At 43.8% G+C, this 18,777-nt stretch overlaps 1 protein-coding gene across 1 annotated transcript in view; it reads right to left on the reverse strand.

Moving 5' to 3' along the window:
• Positions 1 to 18,777, reverse strand: part of IQUB (IQ motif and ubiquitin domain containing) — a 548,499-nt gene that overhangs the window by 122,200 nt on the left and 407,522 nt on the right. Inside the window, exon 9 of the mRNA XM_069629104.1 lies at positions 12,790 to 12,960. Coding sequence (XP_069485205.1) covers positions 12,790 to 12,960 — 171 coding nt within the window. The remainder of the gene's footprint in view (positions 1 to 12,789; positions 12,961 to 18,777) is intronic.

The raw sequence follows: 18,777 nt of genomic DNA on the forward strand, positions 1-18,777 counted from the left end.
CTGCTATTCTATCGACTATCCTATCCCTCTCACTAGGTCTGGCAGGGTGAAGCTCAAAAGGGACATCTTGGTCTCCAACCCAGGCCTCCCTATAGCTGATACCTACAACAGTGCTTCCTCCAGACAGACCATTACTGATATCCTGTTTGTCATTCCCTCTCCATGCCTATGGACCCCTGATATGGTATCTGTTCTCTCTCCTTTTTCCTCATCTACCATTAATGGTGGCACCCAGTGGAAGGCCCTCCTGGCCCCCTTCCACTCATCTAAGACCATCATTAATGTCTACTTAAATGGCACTGTCTTGGTCCAGGGCCCTCAGGCCAATCTCCTCCTTTTCAATAAATGCTTCCTGTGCCTTATGAACTTCCTTTCTTCTCCCGCTATCCCTACTTACCCCCTCTCTGCTGCCTCCTTCCTCCGCCACCTCTCCGGGCACCCTCTGCTGCTTCTTTGGCCATCCTTTTACCTCATTCCTCCACCAGCTCTCTGGCACCTTCAGCTGCTTCTTTGGCTGCTCTGTTGCCTCCTCCCTCAGCCACCTCTCTGGCACTCCTCTTCCTCTCCGACTACACTGCCATCTCTTCCTTCCTCCTCTGCCCATTCTCAGGCACCTCCAACACTTCTGCAGGGCATACCTCATTCCTGTACCCCTCCGCAGAAGTCCTGCAAAGGTGGCAACCTGTTCCTGTAACGCTCACCTGGTATCCACGGGGGCGTCACCCAGTCCGGCTGCTTCTCCCTTGGACCACCTCCTTGGACCCCTCGTGCGGCTGGAAACCAGGTCTAAAACACAGAGGTTGCACTTTAGTTTGATTGTCTCTTGTGGCTCGTTGCCCACCTCTCTAACGGGCCCACAAACTCCCCCCTGGTGTCTTTCTCACCTTGCTTTTTGATGAGGCGCGCTCTCCGTCCTGCCACTCTGAGCAGGGGCGAGTTGGGGTTAGGCTTGCCGCTGCCTAGTTACTTCACTGGAGCGACTCTCCGGGGTCCAGACCTGCTATGACTCCGTTCTTCAGGTAAGTCTGTCTTGATTATGTGTTCCTTGTTTAGTAATTGTCTCTTTCTCTTTTTCCTTTGATTTTTAGGTGTAGATGTTGTCCTCGTGATGTCGCGCAGGTTGGTGCACGAGATGGTAAGAAAGCATGAAGCGCGGTGCTATATGCTTTTCTTGTGCTAACCTGTTTATTTTGTCTTCTTGAAGATTGCAGTGTTGCTACGGAATGCGCGTGCCGAAAAGATGAAGAGTGGTAAGTAGTGAGGAGCGCACCGCTTGCTGACACCCCGGGTTCGGCCCAGACCTTCCGCTCTATGCAGGTAAGAGAGAGTTTTCTGAATGTGCAGAAATTACGCTTACTAAAGTTGTTTTCTCTGTTTTCTTTTCCAGGTAGCGGTTTTCTCCATGGAATGAGGTCCGCCAAGATGTTGACTATTCAGGATCCTGGAGCGGAGTACAGGAGCGGCTCCCAGGAGGTAAGCGAACACTAACGATGTCTTCTCTTATTCTTGCAGGAGATCAGGTCCGGCGTGTAGATGAAGATGCTGCTGACCGCGGCGAACGTCACGCTGCCACTGGCAGAGCAACGCGAAGCGTGTACTGGAGTCCGGGCATGGCTTATATAGCCTGCAGGCATCCCAGGTGTCTCTGGGCCTGCCACACCCAAAATGCTAGACCGCATTGTTCAGTTCAGGAACTGAGTCATGTGGAAGCATCCATGTTGTTGCACAATGCCCTTGTGGCCCAGATTACTGCTTTAGCACATGAGCCTGGCGCAAAGGCGCAAGGACTGACTTCAAGTGAGTCTAGGGGAAAATGTCAGGGCCCTTGAGGCCCTGATGGGGTACTAGAAGTAGCCCACCTGGCCTGGCAATCCAGGCCAATGGCAGGGGTCGTGACAGCTCTACATCGCTACTCGCAACTCTCGCTCCACTGTCAAACACTCCTCTGACATCTGCCATCTCCTGGAAGAGCTTGATTTGGATGTACTCTGTCTCACCGAGACTTGGTTCATGGCCAGCTCTGTCACAGGTTTTGATACTCTCCTTCCTGATGGCTACAATATCCTCTCCAAACCCAGAACCAACCATCCCGGCGGGGGTGTCGCCCTGATTTTCCCGGAGTGGATTCCTGCTTCTGTCATTCCAATGCAGGACTACTGCTCCTTTGAATGCCTGGTCTGCAGGCTCCTATCTCTCCTGGCCTCTCACTGTGGCCACTATCTACATCCGCCTGTTCGGGGCTCTTTCGCAATCTATGCAAGACTCTCTCTCTCTCTCTCTCCCTCTCTCTCTCTCTCTCTCTCTCTCTCTCTCTCTCTCTCTCTCTCTCTCTCTCTTTCTCTCTCTTTCTCTCTCTTTCTATTCTTCCCTATGGTCGACTCACTCTGCAGGGCACACCCTGGATGTTCTGATCTTTTCAGACCTCCCCCTCTCCAACCCTCTCACCACTCCTCTCTCTTAACCACTTTCTTCTTTCCTCCAACCTTTCTGCCCCTCAGGTCAAGCCAACCTCAGCACTGTCACCCACCTTCTCGGTCATCTGGCCCATGAAGCTTGTGTCAGTTGAGGCTCTTGGCGCTACTTTCTCTCTGCCTCCTACACCTTTGGGTGACTCACACTCTGACACAGCCCTCTCTATCTCTAACACTCGTGACATCCTTGCCCCTGTCATGAGGATCCGTTTGAAGCCCACATCCAAGTGCAACTCTTGGTACAATTCCGACCTTGCCACCGTTAAACGCAAGTGTACAGCAGCTGAGAGAAAGTGGTGGGCATCAGGCACACCCTCCGACAAATTGGCCTGCTGCCTGCTCCAAAGGCAGTACAGACTCTCAGTCCTCTATAAGAAGGGAGCCTACACCCAAGCCCGCGTCTCTGAGGAACATTCAACCCTCCACTTCACAACAATAAAAGCAGAGGATTCTTCCAGTCAAATGTGGCCAGATGTTGCTATCGCCTGGTAGCAACTGGGGCCAAGTGGATCACTGACCCAGGGTCTGAAGGTTGATCAGTGTTGGACTTGTCATGCATTCCGTCAAGCACCTATTGATATGTAAATAGCACCTGACTGAGGACCATTCAATAAGACCCCCCTCCTAGTTTGAGGAACTGCGTCAAGTGGAGAGATGTGGGTCAGTGAGACGGTCTGCGGCATGTGCAGAGAATAGATTACTGAAGCGCATACAGGTGTTACAGTGACACACAAGCAGCAGTCAAAAGAAAGGAGAATCCACTAGTTGTGGCTGCTGGAATGTGGCAAGCCAACACTATAGTTCATAAAGAAAATAGCACTGGCAAAGCCAACACTTTTGGCTTTTATGTAGGCATGGGATAGCCATTTGACAGGCACTGCCATAATGGTATTACCTAACCATAAGATGGCCAAATATGGAAAATACTTAAACAAAGCTTGTTTTAACAGGACAACTTCAGTGAAAGGAACAGATGTAAGAAAACCCATACTGTTAATAAATCAATTGAGTGAAGGCACACTTGGTTAATACACTTTATTACACTAAAAGCCCATTTACAGCTGCAATTAAATCCTTTACTCTCAAAAGACAGCTAAGAAACAAAACTTCCAGGCCTTTACATTATAAAAAGTTGATGTTACTCCTTGATAAAGGTAGTCCAAAGATCCCAGGAGAATGTGTTTTTGGTGGGGTGGCACAGGAAGTGGGCAGGAAAGGCACAAGAATCAGCATGGCCGTGGGCTTTCAATCGGTGAGTAAATAACCAAACAACGCTCACAAATTATGTGTCAAACTTCACATGTCATCTCCCTCCTATCTATACACCAAAGGGGCACTTGAGCCAAAAGAAAAAATTTTACATTTTATACCTACAGCCACTGTCATGGCGGGAACTAACGTTTTTAGCACTGTTATTGGCAAAGTGATTAGTATACGTCTCTGGATTTTATTGCTATATGGTTGAAAATTAGTTTTCGGGATGAATATGTCACAAACTGGTTTCTATTGAGGGGTGAATTGTTGGTGCATGTCTCCCCTCTGCACCTCTAAACTACATTAGCAATAAACAGGAGTAAGAATGCCCATTTTTGTAACTCCCAATTCCCCCTTCCCCCACCCCGGAAGAACCACCTCCCAACTTCTGCCTCTTCTGAAGTATACAGTCTTTTTCTCCATTAGTCTCCAAATATCCTGGAACATCATCTCATGTCCAGCACCCGAATGTTTTGGGGGCACCATTGTTGTAAAAAGTCACTTTTCAGGAAACTTAACATTTCTCCCCACTCCCTCCGAAATGTGTCTGCTTCCCCTTGGGCCCTGTAGGTCAACCATTCCATTGCCACTATATCCCAGAGCTTGCAATACCAACTGGTCACCCTACACCGCCCCTATGTCTGGGGGATCTCCGTACATCCATAGCTACTCTCGGGAGTTTATTCTGCTAGATAACCCTTGAGATTAATGTATTCAGTGTTTTAAAAGAAACCTTCGGAATGGCTATTGGGAGAGTATGGAATCTATACAGGACCATCGGGGGTGAGGGGGTCACCATCTTCACCATGTTTATACGAAAACACTCGCTGCTGCGATCTGAGCGTGATCTGCAAGTCGCAGGTTCGAATCCCAGCAAGGCCAACTCAGCCTTTCATCCTTCCGAGGTCGATAAATGAGTACCAATTTCAGTTGGGTGATATTGTATGTAAATATGTGCTTTGTAAAGCGCTTTGGATTAAGGCGCTATATAAATAACACATCATTAACCAGGAGATCCGCATTGGGGTCCATTTAGTAAAGTCTGCCTGCGTTTGTTTGATAATGTCAGGCATGTTGGCTTTATATAACGCAGCCTCCCTGCTTGTCAATTTAATGCCTAAATATGCAGGCTTCCCACTGCAACCCGAAATGGGGAGCTCTTCCATATTTGATTGGCCATTTCTGTTGTTCGTCCCATTTCCAGCATCTCAGACTTTCCCATATTTACTTTGAAGCCTGACAGCGATTCCCGTTTGTTTAGGATAGTTACGAGAGCAGAGCTAGACCTCTCCGGTTCCACCAATGTTAGCAACATGTCGTCTACATATGCAGCTGTTTTATGTGTGTGTCCCCGAAAGGGGACCCCCCATCTAATGGACTGGTTCTTTCTTATCGCCGATAACAGGGGTTCTAGGTAAATCGCATACAAATGTGGGGATAAGGGGCATCCCTGTCTCGTACCTCTTTCTATACGTATTTCTTCCGAGACCTGGTTATTCACCGCTAAGCGGATCAGAGGTTTGCTGTAGCTAGCTCTAATCACTTGTATATATTTAGGCCTAAAGCCTATTTGGACCATCGTCTGGAATAGATACAGCCACTCCGCCCTGTCGAAAGCTTTCTCAGCATCCAGTGAGATGAGAGTGGCCAGTATCTGCCTCCTTTCTATTTCTTCCAGCAGATGGATCACCCTTCTGGTGTTGTCTCACGTCTGCCTCCCTTTCATAAAATCTGACTGATCTTGCCCAATGATTCCCAGGAGAACCTCCTTTACTCTATCTGCTAGTATTCAGTGTAGATTTTAGCATCTTAATTCAACAAAGCTATAGGCCTATATGACCCTCAGTGTGCGGGATCTTTATTTGATTTTGCGAATAGGACTACTTTTGCTTCAGTCATTGAGTGCGCCACCTTTTTTCCCTTCCTGAATGTGTTAAACAATTTCACCAAGAATCCTTCAACTTCCTTAGAGTAGGCCTTATCCCCCGGTAAACCCATCTGGCCGAGGAGCTTTATTATTAGGCAATTTTCTAATCCCTCTTACCACCTCTTCCTCCTCAATATCCCCCTCCAGACTCTCCCTCTCTTCTCCCATCATCCTGGTCAATTCTATGCTTTCCAGGAATGCCCGTATCTTTTGTAGGTCTGGTTCCCACACAGAATAAAGCTCCTTATAATATGCTGCAAAGGCCTGCGTTATCCCACTTGATTCCGTTGTTACTTTCCCATCTGCTAATTTTATTCCACCTACATGCCGTTGACCCTGCTGCCGTTTCAGGAGCCTGGCTAGCATTTGGTCTGCCTTGTTTGCGCTCACGTAATACCTTTGTTTAAGCGTTAGCAGGACGTTTTCCACCTTTGCAGTGTTTAGCAGCCGCAGCTCCCTCTGTGCCTCCTTGACTTTGCTATAGTTCTCTCTAGTCTTCCGGGTTGCCAGTAGATTTTGTGCCTGCGTCAGTGTTTCCTCAAGTACTTTCTCTAGTCTGTTTCTTTATTTCTGTCTTTGGGCTTTTAGTAATATCAGCTCTCCCTGCAGCACAGCTTTGAAAGCTTTGAATGCATCCCATACGCTCCTCAGTGGGATCTCGTTAGTATTGTTCAATGTGAAATATTCACTTATTGTACCCCTCACCTTTTCTCACACTACGGGGTTCCTCAATAATTCCCCTGAGAGCCTCCATGACCATAAGTGGTTCTTTGGTTTTAACTCCCCAAGGTGTATCCTCATCGGTGCGTGGTCGGATATTTCTATCGGGCCTAGTTCTATGTCTCTTAGTGAGCCCAATATCCCGGGGGGCCACCATGGATAGTCTATTCTTGAATTTGTACGGTGCAAATGCGAGAAGCAAGTATACCCTGCCTCCTGTCCCTTTCCCCCTCATTAAGTCTTATAACGCCAACCCTTCCATTCTATCTCTCACCACCTCCGAGGGGTGCGCCCCCCTTATTGATGTTCTGCCCACTCCTATCGATTTCCGGGTCCCAAGTCATATTGAGGTCTCCTGTGAGTATTAGTTCCCCCACTACGAATTGCTGCAGTTTCCCCAGGACCTGATTTAGGAAGGGGTCTTGACCTGTGTGAGGAGCGTATAGCCTCCCAATAGTGATTAATCTCTTCCCTATCTGCGTGTGGATGAATATCCATCTCCCATTCCGGTCTACCAGTGTGTTAGTTATTCGGGCGCCCAGCGTATTTTTTAAGCCCACCATTACTCCTTCTGTCTTGCTACTTGCATTTACTTGGTATAGCTGTGATTATTGATGTAGCTGTATCTTATGCCTGTCTCCTTTCCATACGTGGGTCTCTTGTAATAGGAATATGTCTGCGTTATGTCTCTTTAACTGCGTTTGGACCTTTTTCCGTTTTACTGGCATGTTCAGGCCCCTTACATTATGTGAGAAAATCAGTAACGGCCCAGCCATTTTTCTATCCTACTCCTCCTCCCTTAATCTTTGTGTACCTGATTTGTCCTACCTTTTGTGTTTGTTCTTTTACATGTGTATGGTGAATGTGGTTCCTTCCGTCCCCCCTCCCCTCTACCCCCTTGGCCCCCCCATTACCCCTCCCACCCTCCCGCCGGGCCTGACTCGGTATCCTTGCATACTTCCCATGGTCGTGGGCACCGACCCATGTTTCACCTGGACTCCCTACGTTACTAGAACCTGTTTGATTCCAAGTAGTGCCTCCTTCCTCCCAGCGGGTCCCCCATACTTCTGGATCAACACTGTTGTTCATACGTATGTCTCTTTCAGCCTCCCGCAATTCCTCCACTAGTTTCAGATTCATCCGGGTCTTTATCCCTAGATGGCCCCTGATTATTCTTGGTCTTCTTTTCTTCCTTTCCTGGTTCTCGGGCCTTTCAGTTTCTGGCCTCTCTTCCTGTGTGTGGTGGTCCATTCCCAGGGCTTGGGCTCCTGCTGACATTTGTCACTGCCTCTCTCGACAGAGGTGACCTCCTCCGCTTGTATCCTCAGAACGGTTAATCCTTTGTCAGAATTTGTCACCCTCTGTTGTCTCCCCTCCCAGGAAAACAATAACCCAAAGGGGAATGTCCATGTGTAGGAGACTTTATTTTCCTGTAGTTTCCTCATTACTGACCCCATCACTCTCCTTTACTGCAGGGTGGATGTTACCAAATCTTGGAACAGGCTGATCACTGAGCCATTTATTGTTATACAGTGAGCCATTTTAGTGATAAAACTCTGTAGGAAAGTTATTGATGATATGTAATTTTAAGTAATGGGAAGATGTGCTGGGGGCAAGCCCATGACAATATTGCTGTCCAAGAGTAAACTTGTAAGGTGCTATGGGGTAGTGGTGTCTCTTGCACAAAGAGATTCCACTTTACCAAAGCTTTGCGTTGGGTATAGCACTATTCACTGTTACAAAGCCTGCCACAGTCCCAGATGGGCACGTTGACCACCCCTGGGGCAGTGGTCGGGCTCTAGCATTATGGAGTAGGATAGAAAGCATGACTCATACTGGGGTCCATTCCCTGTATTCATACCTTCATGGTGACTCATCCAGGTGACCTTCTCCTAATAATCTCTTAGGTTTTGGTTACAAATTTCCACTGTCCCTCACTCCGGATACCAGCCACATGTTGTCATCCCCTAACTTTTGCTTGCATCACAACATCTCCTCCTTTGGTACATCAGCCACATCTTTCAGCTTTCACAGGACGTCTCCCAGTACTTCTGGTGGCATTTCATGCTCCTCAAGCAACCCAGTCTACTGCAGTGCACTGTGTTTCTTGTGTCACTGCTTCCCAGATCTAATCTGCAGGCTTCTCGGCTGCCTTCAGGACTCTGCTTCCAGGACTCAGAACCTAAACAGCAACTACACCTGTTCTGGTTCCAGCTGTGAACCCCAAAGCAAGGTCAGTGTCTCTGGCTCTCAGCACTCATGCCATCAGTCGTCCAGGTCTCATCCACTCCTACCTCCAAGCCCTCTGCGCCTCTTTTCTCTGTTGTACCTTATCCCTCCTCCCCACCTGTTCTTTCTGCTGTGTATCGCCCCTCTCTTATATCTCTCAGGTTATGACACGATTGGTAGGAAATACAATGTCCTGTTTATTCTTGGTTCCATTGGTCTCATTAACATTAGCTTATCCTTATTCCCCACCATTCTTTTCTTTGTACCACCAGTCCCATGGTCTAGGGAAGGAAGGTTATCAATCATGAGAACAGCATCATGGATTTCATTGTCATTCCTCTGTGGTTGTGTTTGGTCAGAGATCGCTCTGCTCTGTGTTAAGTGAAAGCTGATGGCCAGCTTTATTTCTTCTTGCACCCGAGTCCAAATACCACAGATAAGTCCCACTGAGGGAGCATTTACTCACCTGGATAATAAATGCATCATTCCACAGTACTTGTCGCTTTTTCACAATTCTTGATCTGTAATAATTGAGTGGATGCTTGTTTAGCTTTACATGTAAAGTCGGACAATTGAAGGGTATACTTTCATTTAATTCTGCATACTCGCTCATCTTTGTGCCTAGGACACTAGACTCCCTGGTCTTTGTATTTGAACATGATTAAAACACTAATGGGTACATGCAAAGAGTGTATTTTATTTACATTATATAGAGGGGACAGTACATATTCAAATTGTTATGTTATTTTCAAGCTCGTAGTTTACTTATGACTTTTGATGATATACAGAACTCTGGCAGTTATTTGTTTCTGGCGCCTATATTTGTTAATTCGGTATCCAGTGATTTCAGTGCTGCAAAGAAACATCATTGGTGAAACGATCTTTTTAAACCACTATCTAACACTTCCCCGCATATTCTAGGACTGGAGTTTGTTAATATAATTGCATCAGTCCTAAAATATGTTGGGAAGGGTTTTTAGTGGATGAAAACAAATATTGTTTACCCATTGATGTTTGTTTTCAGTGATGACATCAGATCCAACCGTTAATTCTAGTTGCATAGCTATGGATTTTTCTGTTGAGTGTAGTTAACTTTAAACTACTCCAAATTGTGAACCTTCAAAACAGTTCAAAGTCTGTATTTCTAACATTGGAAATGCTTGGTCATAGTCAATTAAATCTGCACCTGTGGGTACCTCAAAACATGCAGCAGCCATTTAAAATTGCACATTTCATATTATTTCAGAATGATCCCCAATTGAGTTACAAGTAGTTGATTTAGATCATTTTTCCAAAAGAGACTGAAATTCATCTGATAGTACACACTCCTGTCCATAGTCTCAATCATCTTAAACAACAGCCCTACACAGATCCAGATTGTAAAATGGCTACCTGAAAAAAAGGGGATGGGAAGATTGGGATTATCATCACACTATCTGGATATTTGAATTTTCAAAATGTATACAGTGTCGCTGAACGTGTCCACAAATAGGGAAGTCTGCCCTGGTTAAATCAAAACACTTATTGCGTATACGTGGCCCTGGGTCCTGTAAAGGATAGTATTACTGAGAACACAATATTCTTCATGAATTTGTAACAGTGTTACAGTCCTATTTGTTGTCACGATTATTGCATATGAATCATCATGTATCATTCTTTAGAGGCGCGAAACAGATCTCAGCCTAATGTTTCGGTACCCTTGATTATCACTATTATTGCGCATGAATCATTATATTTCATTCTTTTATGTTGCGAAACAGACCGCCTACACTTGTTTCAAGCAAGCTGCTCTTCACTAGAGCTTCAGATCAGTGTGCTGTTAGTAATATGTATTGTGTACTGTGAAAAACCAGGTGTCTCACCCACTAGTTCCTGGGGACCTGTCATCCAGGTGGCTCGGACAAGGCCATCGCTTTTGGATCCAGTTCCTGGGGGTGGACAAGTTCGGGAGGAACACCTAGGTGAGGGGTCTTCGGGGAGTGGGATGCCGGATGGTGAGATGCGGTATCCCACTCCCAATAACACCTTTACCCCATCCTACCAAGTAGGATAATTAGGAACTCTACCCCCCAAACCCCCTTACAACACAAACAGTTTCTCACGGACAGCCTGCTATGAGAGAAAACGGACTAACACCCGAGTTGTATACCGGACATGTCCCAATACAATGGTCAGGCAAGGTCAGGCAATTACGGACCATCACACACACCTGACTTCCATTAAGCTTCCTGTGGGGATAAAAGGCAGAGTATGAGAGCACACTGTGACAAAGGAGATCAAGATGGTCCGAGCTCGGCAGAGGGAGATCAATTGAAAGCTTTTTGTTAAATTGGGTCTAAGCCCGGCAGAGGGTGACCTAGGGTGAAGCGAAAAACACCCAAGAAGGTTTTGTGTTAAACTGGGTCTGAGCCCGTTTAACACAAAACCTTCTTGGGTGTTTTTACTGTCTTACTGTTTGAGACCATGTCTTCCTTAAAGTACATTAAATCATTATATCAGTAGTTATAAAAACACCCAAGAATTTGTACATGTGAAATCCTAAGAAGAAAGGAACTTTGATGTTTGTTGTGTTGCATCAGGCCCTCTGAAAAAGAGACTTTGAATGACAAAGAGACTTTGCCACAGAAGGCCATGATGTTGAAGTTTTGAATTGCCCCCTTGTGCTAGAGAAGCCAGAGACTGTGCTAAGCTAGAGTGCCCCGCCTTGTCCTGTGCTAAAAACGTGGGGAAGGGAAGCCAACGCCTTGAATATCCGGACATATCATTTCTTGAACACTTTTCTTTTGCATAACATTGTTTCCCACACTATTTGTATTTAGAAGTAAGGATTGGCAATACGTTTATTGGTATAGGCCCTTTTATTTTGACAAGACACCACTAGGACTGCGTTATTGTTATTTGATGGTCGTAGCTTGCTCCCATCTTTAGATTTAGGATTGGATAGGCATTTTTCAAACCCAGTTCGAGTTCAATAAACACCCTTGAACTGTTATCACTTGTGTCTGTCTTACTGTTTGATACCATGTCTTCCTTACGGTACATTAAATCATTATATCAGTAGTTATAAATTATGCTAATTGTAAACAAACATTATATCCCCCGCTGAAAATGTGTAGAAATTCTCTTAAGTTACTTTGTCTTTCAAAGATAATTCAATTATCACATTCGTGTATCTCTTAGTTTTCTCAATGTTAAGTATGTGGATTCTTTGTCTTGATTCTACTGGCTTTTCACTCCAAATCAAACAGTCCTATCGTTTCATCTGTGTAAGGGATGCCCGTTGCCACATGTTCGCATCACACAAGAATTTGATAATTTTATTATTTTTGAAAAACAAAGTATGTAACATGCTTCTTAAATGTCTACATTTTGGGGAAAATAACGTGTGAGGTTATTCACTTATAACTACATATTCAACCAATTCAGGAATTTCTTAATGATCCTAGGGTAGTTTTTTCATTAAACGTGGATCCAGAGCACAAAGGCCAAAGAAGCATCTACCTCTGCCTCAGGTTGTTCAGGTCGAAAGAAGGTCCTTGGAAGGGGGATATAAGTCCAGAAAACGACTATACTGCTGAAAAGAAGACTATTTTGCACAAGTAGCATTAAAGTGGAAAATTAATTATGTTAAAGACATATGTGTAAATGGATAACTTAAGAATAGTTAATTTGTCAAGTTTTAGATGTGGAGTAGCTAGCTAGAAATGTTTGCAAATATTTTTTGGATACATATAATCCTGCTGAGTAAATGCTGTAGAAAGGATCTAGGACATGCATCAATCTGTAAGTAATTTGTGTGGTTTAGGTAAGGTTAGTTACTTGTCTTGTCCTCGAAGCACAGCACACGGGTGATGATGAAGGTGAGCTGTATATTCCTTATTATTAATGTTGATACTTCTTTGCAGAATAAGTATCTAAAAGACATGCAGGTAGGTACGTAAACTATATTCCAGTTCAATTAAATATCAATATATTCCAAGTCAATTGAGCATTGAGTAAGTACCAATAAATATTTGAATTACATCAGCCTTTTATTAAGCTAAATTATATGTTCTCAGTTCTGCAGATGCTAAATTGGAGACACTCAAGCCTCTAACGCTAATCATTAACATATCATGTATCGCATGACATTCTGAGGAAGCTTGATCCCAACACATTTGCACAAATAAAGAAATACACAAATATTACCTTTACTGTTTGCTTGAGGGTTAGCAGAGCATCCAGCCTCTCATCCATAGTTAGGTTTTTTAAAATTATACTGTTATAGATGTCACGCAGCTCTCTCGCCCGAATTGTATACTGGGTGTGCATGTTCATGGTTCTTCCATCAAACCCTTTCCATTTCTTTGGCTGGGAGCACTGAAATACAACATGCATAAATAGTATTGCCTGTCATTATGGTGAAATAATAAAGAATCGTATGTAATTTCAAAACAAGTGCTGTGGTTGGTAACCGGGTCCACGACAACCATCTAAAAACTCAGATATAGGAAAGTAGGCAATATATTCCAATGTACAATGTTGAGTCATTATCGAAGCAGTGCACACTATTGGATGTGCCTATCTAAACAGCACCAGCATTCGAGGAACATTATCACAACCAGGCAACAAAGATGTGGCGAAATCACAACCCTTTGTGAATTACATGTTGGGATGAAGACATATTAACTAACCCAGACAGAACGGACTGCTTTTAAGATCCAAAGAAAACCTGGGGCCGCATTACAGAAACCTAGCACTGGTTCAAATTCAATTTGCATAGTATTAGCACAAGGACAAAAGCTGCCCTTGTGAAAAAAAATTCCCTCAAGGCAGTTTTGCACTATGGCAAGTTTTGCTCTACTGGTAATACAATGTAAAACTGCACTTGCAGTGGTGCAAAGTTTCTTTAATACGGCCCCCTGATCTCTTCAAGGAAATCTTGGGCAACTATTTTAGACCTATATTACTGACCTTTCAAAATCTACTAACCAGGATTGCCTCTGCATCAGATGATTTATATATGTGTGCCTTTTGCCTCATCCCTTACTCCCCTTGCATATAAACCACTTGTAATGTTTTTTCTGTGGTGCCTCCAACTCTTGGTATGTATATAACAAGATGCAATGCAGTCTGTGTAAGTACCTTGCAGTCCCCATTTTTCAATAATTGCTCATTTTATGAGAAGCCTCTACTTGCGTTAACACCTACAGCCATTTAAAAGGATAGTAGTGGTATCTAAGTTAATGTTTGGAAAAAAACTATATTTGCTTTACCGCCAAAGTTCATACTTTATTTATGATGATCGTTTACTAATTGTTTGTAACGTGTCTTTATTGATAACAAAAAAAATCCCATCGAAAGGTTCTCATTAAGTTTGCACTTTGAAGCCAAAATGCTCTTCCTTAATCTACGTTACCGTGGTCCTGTGAATGGTGATTACACTGGGTTCACTTCACATTTTTAAGCAGGCCTCCCTTTCCCTTATGCAGAAGGTTCCCCAATGATACTATGCTAAGGTCAAGGTAGTAGTATGCTCCAGAGTTCTGATTCACAAAAGCCATGCGACAAATAGGGCCCTTTAGCCCTGTCAGGGGAAGGTGTGGGTGTAAGGAGTGGCATCGTGGTGGCCTGCATATGCGTCAAGGCTCAGCAGTCTATGATCCAGCCAAATAGCTTGAACTTTGTGTGCAGCTTCCACGTCTAAAAAGCGCTCCAACATTTACGATGCCTAATGTACCTTGAAATCGATTATCCGCCGCACTCTATTCCATGGAGTTTTTTCTAACAACAATTTATGCTAAACTTCGGGTGCTTTGTCTCCAATTTGTGCACTACATTCTCTCAAATACCACAGATGGCAGATATGTGCTTGATAAGAATGCAAGTTTGACAGCTTAATTTAATGGAAACACATGAGCACGTTAGAAATGAATGTCCCATCATTTGGGAAGACAGAATTATTCTACTGAAGAGTGCTATAAGGACAATAAACTGAGAAACTATTCTAAGTTTAAGCCTTGCCTCGTTGCTGGTGCAGCCTGCAAAAAGACAAAATATCATTCTGCTTGGATAATAAGTGAATTGCATAAGAGTACAATACGCGGGCGCATAAATAATAGTGTCAGGGTGAGCATCACCACAAATTCCTCTCCGAAAATGCGAGGCATGGGGGAAGCAGAGAAGCCCCCTCCCTCCCCTGAGCAGGGGGTGACATGCCCTTTCTACATGGCGAGGGGCACAGCATCTCTACTCTCACCCCGCCTTTCTCCAGGCAGCGCTTTATGTGCCTCACTTCTTTCCCACACCTTGGTGTCAAATGCTGTGAGGCCAGAGAGATTGGCAGGGAAGGCACACACAGCAGGGCTAGGAGGAAGGAAGGCATGGATGACTGGTCCATCTCATATTGCTTTCAGCACAGTGTCCCTGCTCTTCCCCACACATCTAGTGTGCTATTCATGAGTACCCAGCATCCACTCAGTGCATCGCACCCCAGATTTCCCTAAGAGAGTATACTTGAATCAACAGCTGGTACCGAATGGCATTGTCTTAAGCGTACTGTTACATGCAAGTATAGGTCTTGACACAACAATTAAGAATGGTGAACCTTCTCCGCTTTATTTACTGTGCTCATTGAACTTAATAGAATCTGGCTTGACGTGTGTGTATAAGTCGTTTATAATGCACTCCGTCTGCCATTGGCATGGATGTGCATTGCCTAAGGGGGTCCCTGAGTGCAAACCTGCATGATCCAGGATATTCAGAGGACTTAGGTATGACATTACATAACTAATGGCACTTCATATATAAATAGTCGACTGATGAGCATTTCTACAATAGTGAGCTCAGGTTACACTGGCATCAACCGGGCACTGCATGATCAATTTCATTAAGGGGCTTAATGGCGGACTACTCGTTAACTGTGATCCACAGGCAATGTAGTGATGCAGGAGACAAGGTGTTGGATTACAGGGAGGCGGGTGGGTTATTTAGCAGAGTTATGTGCCATCAACAAGTGTTTTGGTCCCACGAGAGGCTAACGAGGCACTGCAGCATAAGCAATTACATTACTTGTGGATGACAGTAGGAAAGCCTACTCCAACTTAAATGCACTCCAAGGCAAACGCACCTAAGTAGTTACCATATTTGCAGATATAGCATAACATTTCATTTCATTCAAGCATTGCAGACTGATCAGCATTTCAACTTGAAAGCATGTAAAAGGCAATAAGTCATATAAGGCCTTAAGCATGGAAGGCATAAACAGGCATTAATGGTATGGGATATGAGCCCGGCTGAGGGGGATCCAGGGTGAAGAGTGACTCACCTGACTTGAGTATTAGTAAAGGAACTTTTCGTTTGTTTTGGTACATCAGGCCCTCGGAATCAAGAGACTTTGATAACTTAAGAGACATGGGCACGGAAGGCCCTGATGTCAGCAATGGAACTGTGTCCTTGTGCCGAAGATGCCAGAGAGTGCGCTATGCTCAAGTTAACCGCCTTATCCCGTGCTGAAAACGTGGGGAAGGGAGGCCAACGGGTATTTTTGGGAATACCTCTTTATTTTTCATGAACATTACCCCACACTACTTGTATTTAGCGGTAAGTATTGGCAGTCAGTTTTTTAGAATAGGCCCTTTTATTTTGATGAGACTCGACTAGGATTGTGTTATTATTATTTGATGGTAGTAGCTTGCTCCCATCTGTAGATTTAGGTAGGCGTTCATCACACCCTTGATAAAGTTCAATAAACACCCTTGAACTGTGGTCACTTGTGTCTATCTTCCTTCGATACCATGCCTTCCTTACAGTTTCCAATATTAAATTCACACTCTAGAAAAGCAGAAGCAGAGGGATTACTGGCCTCCAAGATGATGAGCAGGCCAGTTATAGACTTAGGTCCAGCCCATAAACCTAAAGCAGACTCTGGTGCATTTGATAATAACTCTAGTTTCATAAAACTGAATAACTAACGTGAATACTAATGATTCTCACAGATAAGGGTGCACCAACGCTAATCTTAGCACCTGCGCACATCTTTATGGTCTCATGCAACGTTGGACCACGGGACCTTTATTGCCTTACCCCATTGACTCTTGGAGTGCCTTTGCTAATACATGAATGCTCGCTTGGTAGAGTTGTGCTAAAACCTTTACATGTACCCTATGATTTAAGGACCAATGGGATGAGAATAAAGATGGATCCAGACAGAATACACCTGCTTCACAAAAGTACACTTTGGGCAATGATTTTCATTTGGGACCACATTTCCCAAGAAACCGCACCCGACAAGAAGTGATGACGTCATTACACCCGCGTGCGGCAGCCGAGAACATAATAACAACATTTTACATGGCTGCTTCGCGAGAATGACACGCGCAGCACATCGGAGGCGAATCCTTACAGGACACCTCTGCTACTTTTTCAGTGAGTATATAGAGAGAGCTACCTGCTAATTATGAGAACTTTAAGATCCCAGACAAGCAATGGGCAATGATTAATGGAATGCATTTTTACAACAGAACAGATTCCAACGAGGAAGACGCTTAGATTAACTAGCATTCGTAACTGTAAAGAACAAATTAGGATAACCCATTAAGGTAGGAGAGGTACTTTTCCTATCTACCATATAAATACATTTGTGATTTAAACTATTTTAGCACAGCAAATATGGCTACTTGTAATTCGAGTGTTTTCAATACCATATGCTGATCCATAGATATGTTTCTGTCCACTTGGTTTACAGGAGAATTCAAAAAGAACTCATTGGGTGAGTCCATAACCAGTTTAGATTTGACACACCTTACTCACCCATTACTAGTATAGTGGCACTCCCATCGACAAGTGACCCAGAACGGGATGAAATTATTCACTACTAATTAGAAGTCACAATGTAATTGGTGGAAGCACAAATCACCTTGGGTGCAATAGTGGCATCACTCATACATGTAGAACACATATGGGCAGTTCTGGAGGAACACCACAAAAGGTGACTTACAATGCATGGCACTTATAAGGGAGGAGTGTAGCCCAAGCTCTCACCTTAACACAAACATGTGAACAGCACCTAACACAGCACGAAAATCGTATGAACAATAACCTTTCCCATCCATATATTTCTTTCCTCTATCACGAAATCCTGCTCTTTTGGGGTATTTATAAACAATTTGAACTAATTTTACTTATGTTATGCCTTATATCATGTGTTATTTTATTTTTACTTCCATGTTGCAATTGATTGTGCACCTTATTTTATTTGATGTGAATTCAACATTATTATTGTATCGATTACTGTACAACCAATTTGTAAAACATGGATGCACAGCCTTGAGAAAGACATCTTGTCGAAACATGTGTTGGCTGTTTTTGCACAATTAGACTACCAGAAAAATAAATTCACAAGCACCCTATTCAAGACTTTTGGATACTAATTGTATAGACTATAACTCCAAAGACATTGTTTAACTGTACTGGCTGAGCACAAAGTGAGAGTGGTTTTCATTAAACTCATCTAGACAATCTCAGCCCTCACCCAATTACCCCTTACAGGTGCAGAGCCTCAGTGAAAAGACCCACACAGATGAAAGAGAGAACAAATTATAAATGCAGCCAACCCTGACTGAAGATTGTGAATTGCAGGAACAGGAAGCCCACATTTGGAGTGTGTGGTTGGAGGAGAATGGATTGGGGGTGTTAATGGTTTAATTTTATGGCATGGATTTTATGAATTTGCGATGAAATATATTTTATTATGTATGTAAGGAATTTTTATGAATTAACGATGAATTGTATTATTCACATGGTGAGATATTGTATATTTGAATTGGTTTTAATTGTAAAATAGTGTATTTGTTTAAGGTTGTTTTATGCGACCGAAATTACAATAAATAAAAAAAATTAAAAAAAAATATTAAACCATGTACCCACAGTCAGAGGGGTAGTTTTTGAGGGTGATGAGGAATCTGTGGGAGGAACATCCGGTAGAAAGAACATTACCATGGGTAAGTAATTTGTTCTTCTAATGGATTGTGTCCTCCCATAGATTCCGCATCTTTGAGACGCCCACAGCAGTTTTGTAAATGGAGGTGGGAACAGTGCAATTTTGTCACTATTGATTGATGTTATGCAGAACTGCTCTTCCAAACCAAGCGTCCAGACCCAACAAAGTATCTAAGCAGTAATGCATCGAGAAATTAT

The sequence above is a fragment of the Ambystoma mexicanum genome, chromosome 12 (genome assembly GCF_040938575.1).
Source record: "Ambystoma mexicanum isolate Mex_15411 chromosome 12, UKY_AmexF1_1, whole genome shotgun sequence".
NCBI lineage: Eukaryota > Metazoa > Chordata > Amphibia > Caudata > Ambystomatidae > Ambystoma > Ambystoma mexicanum.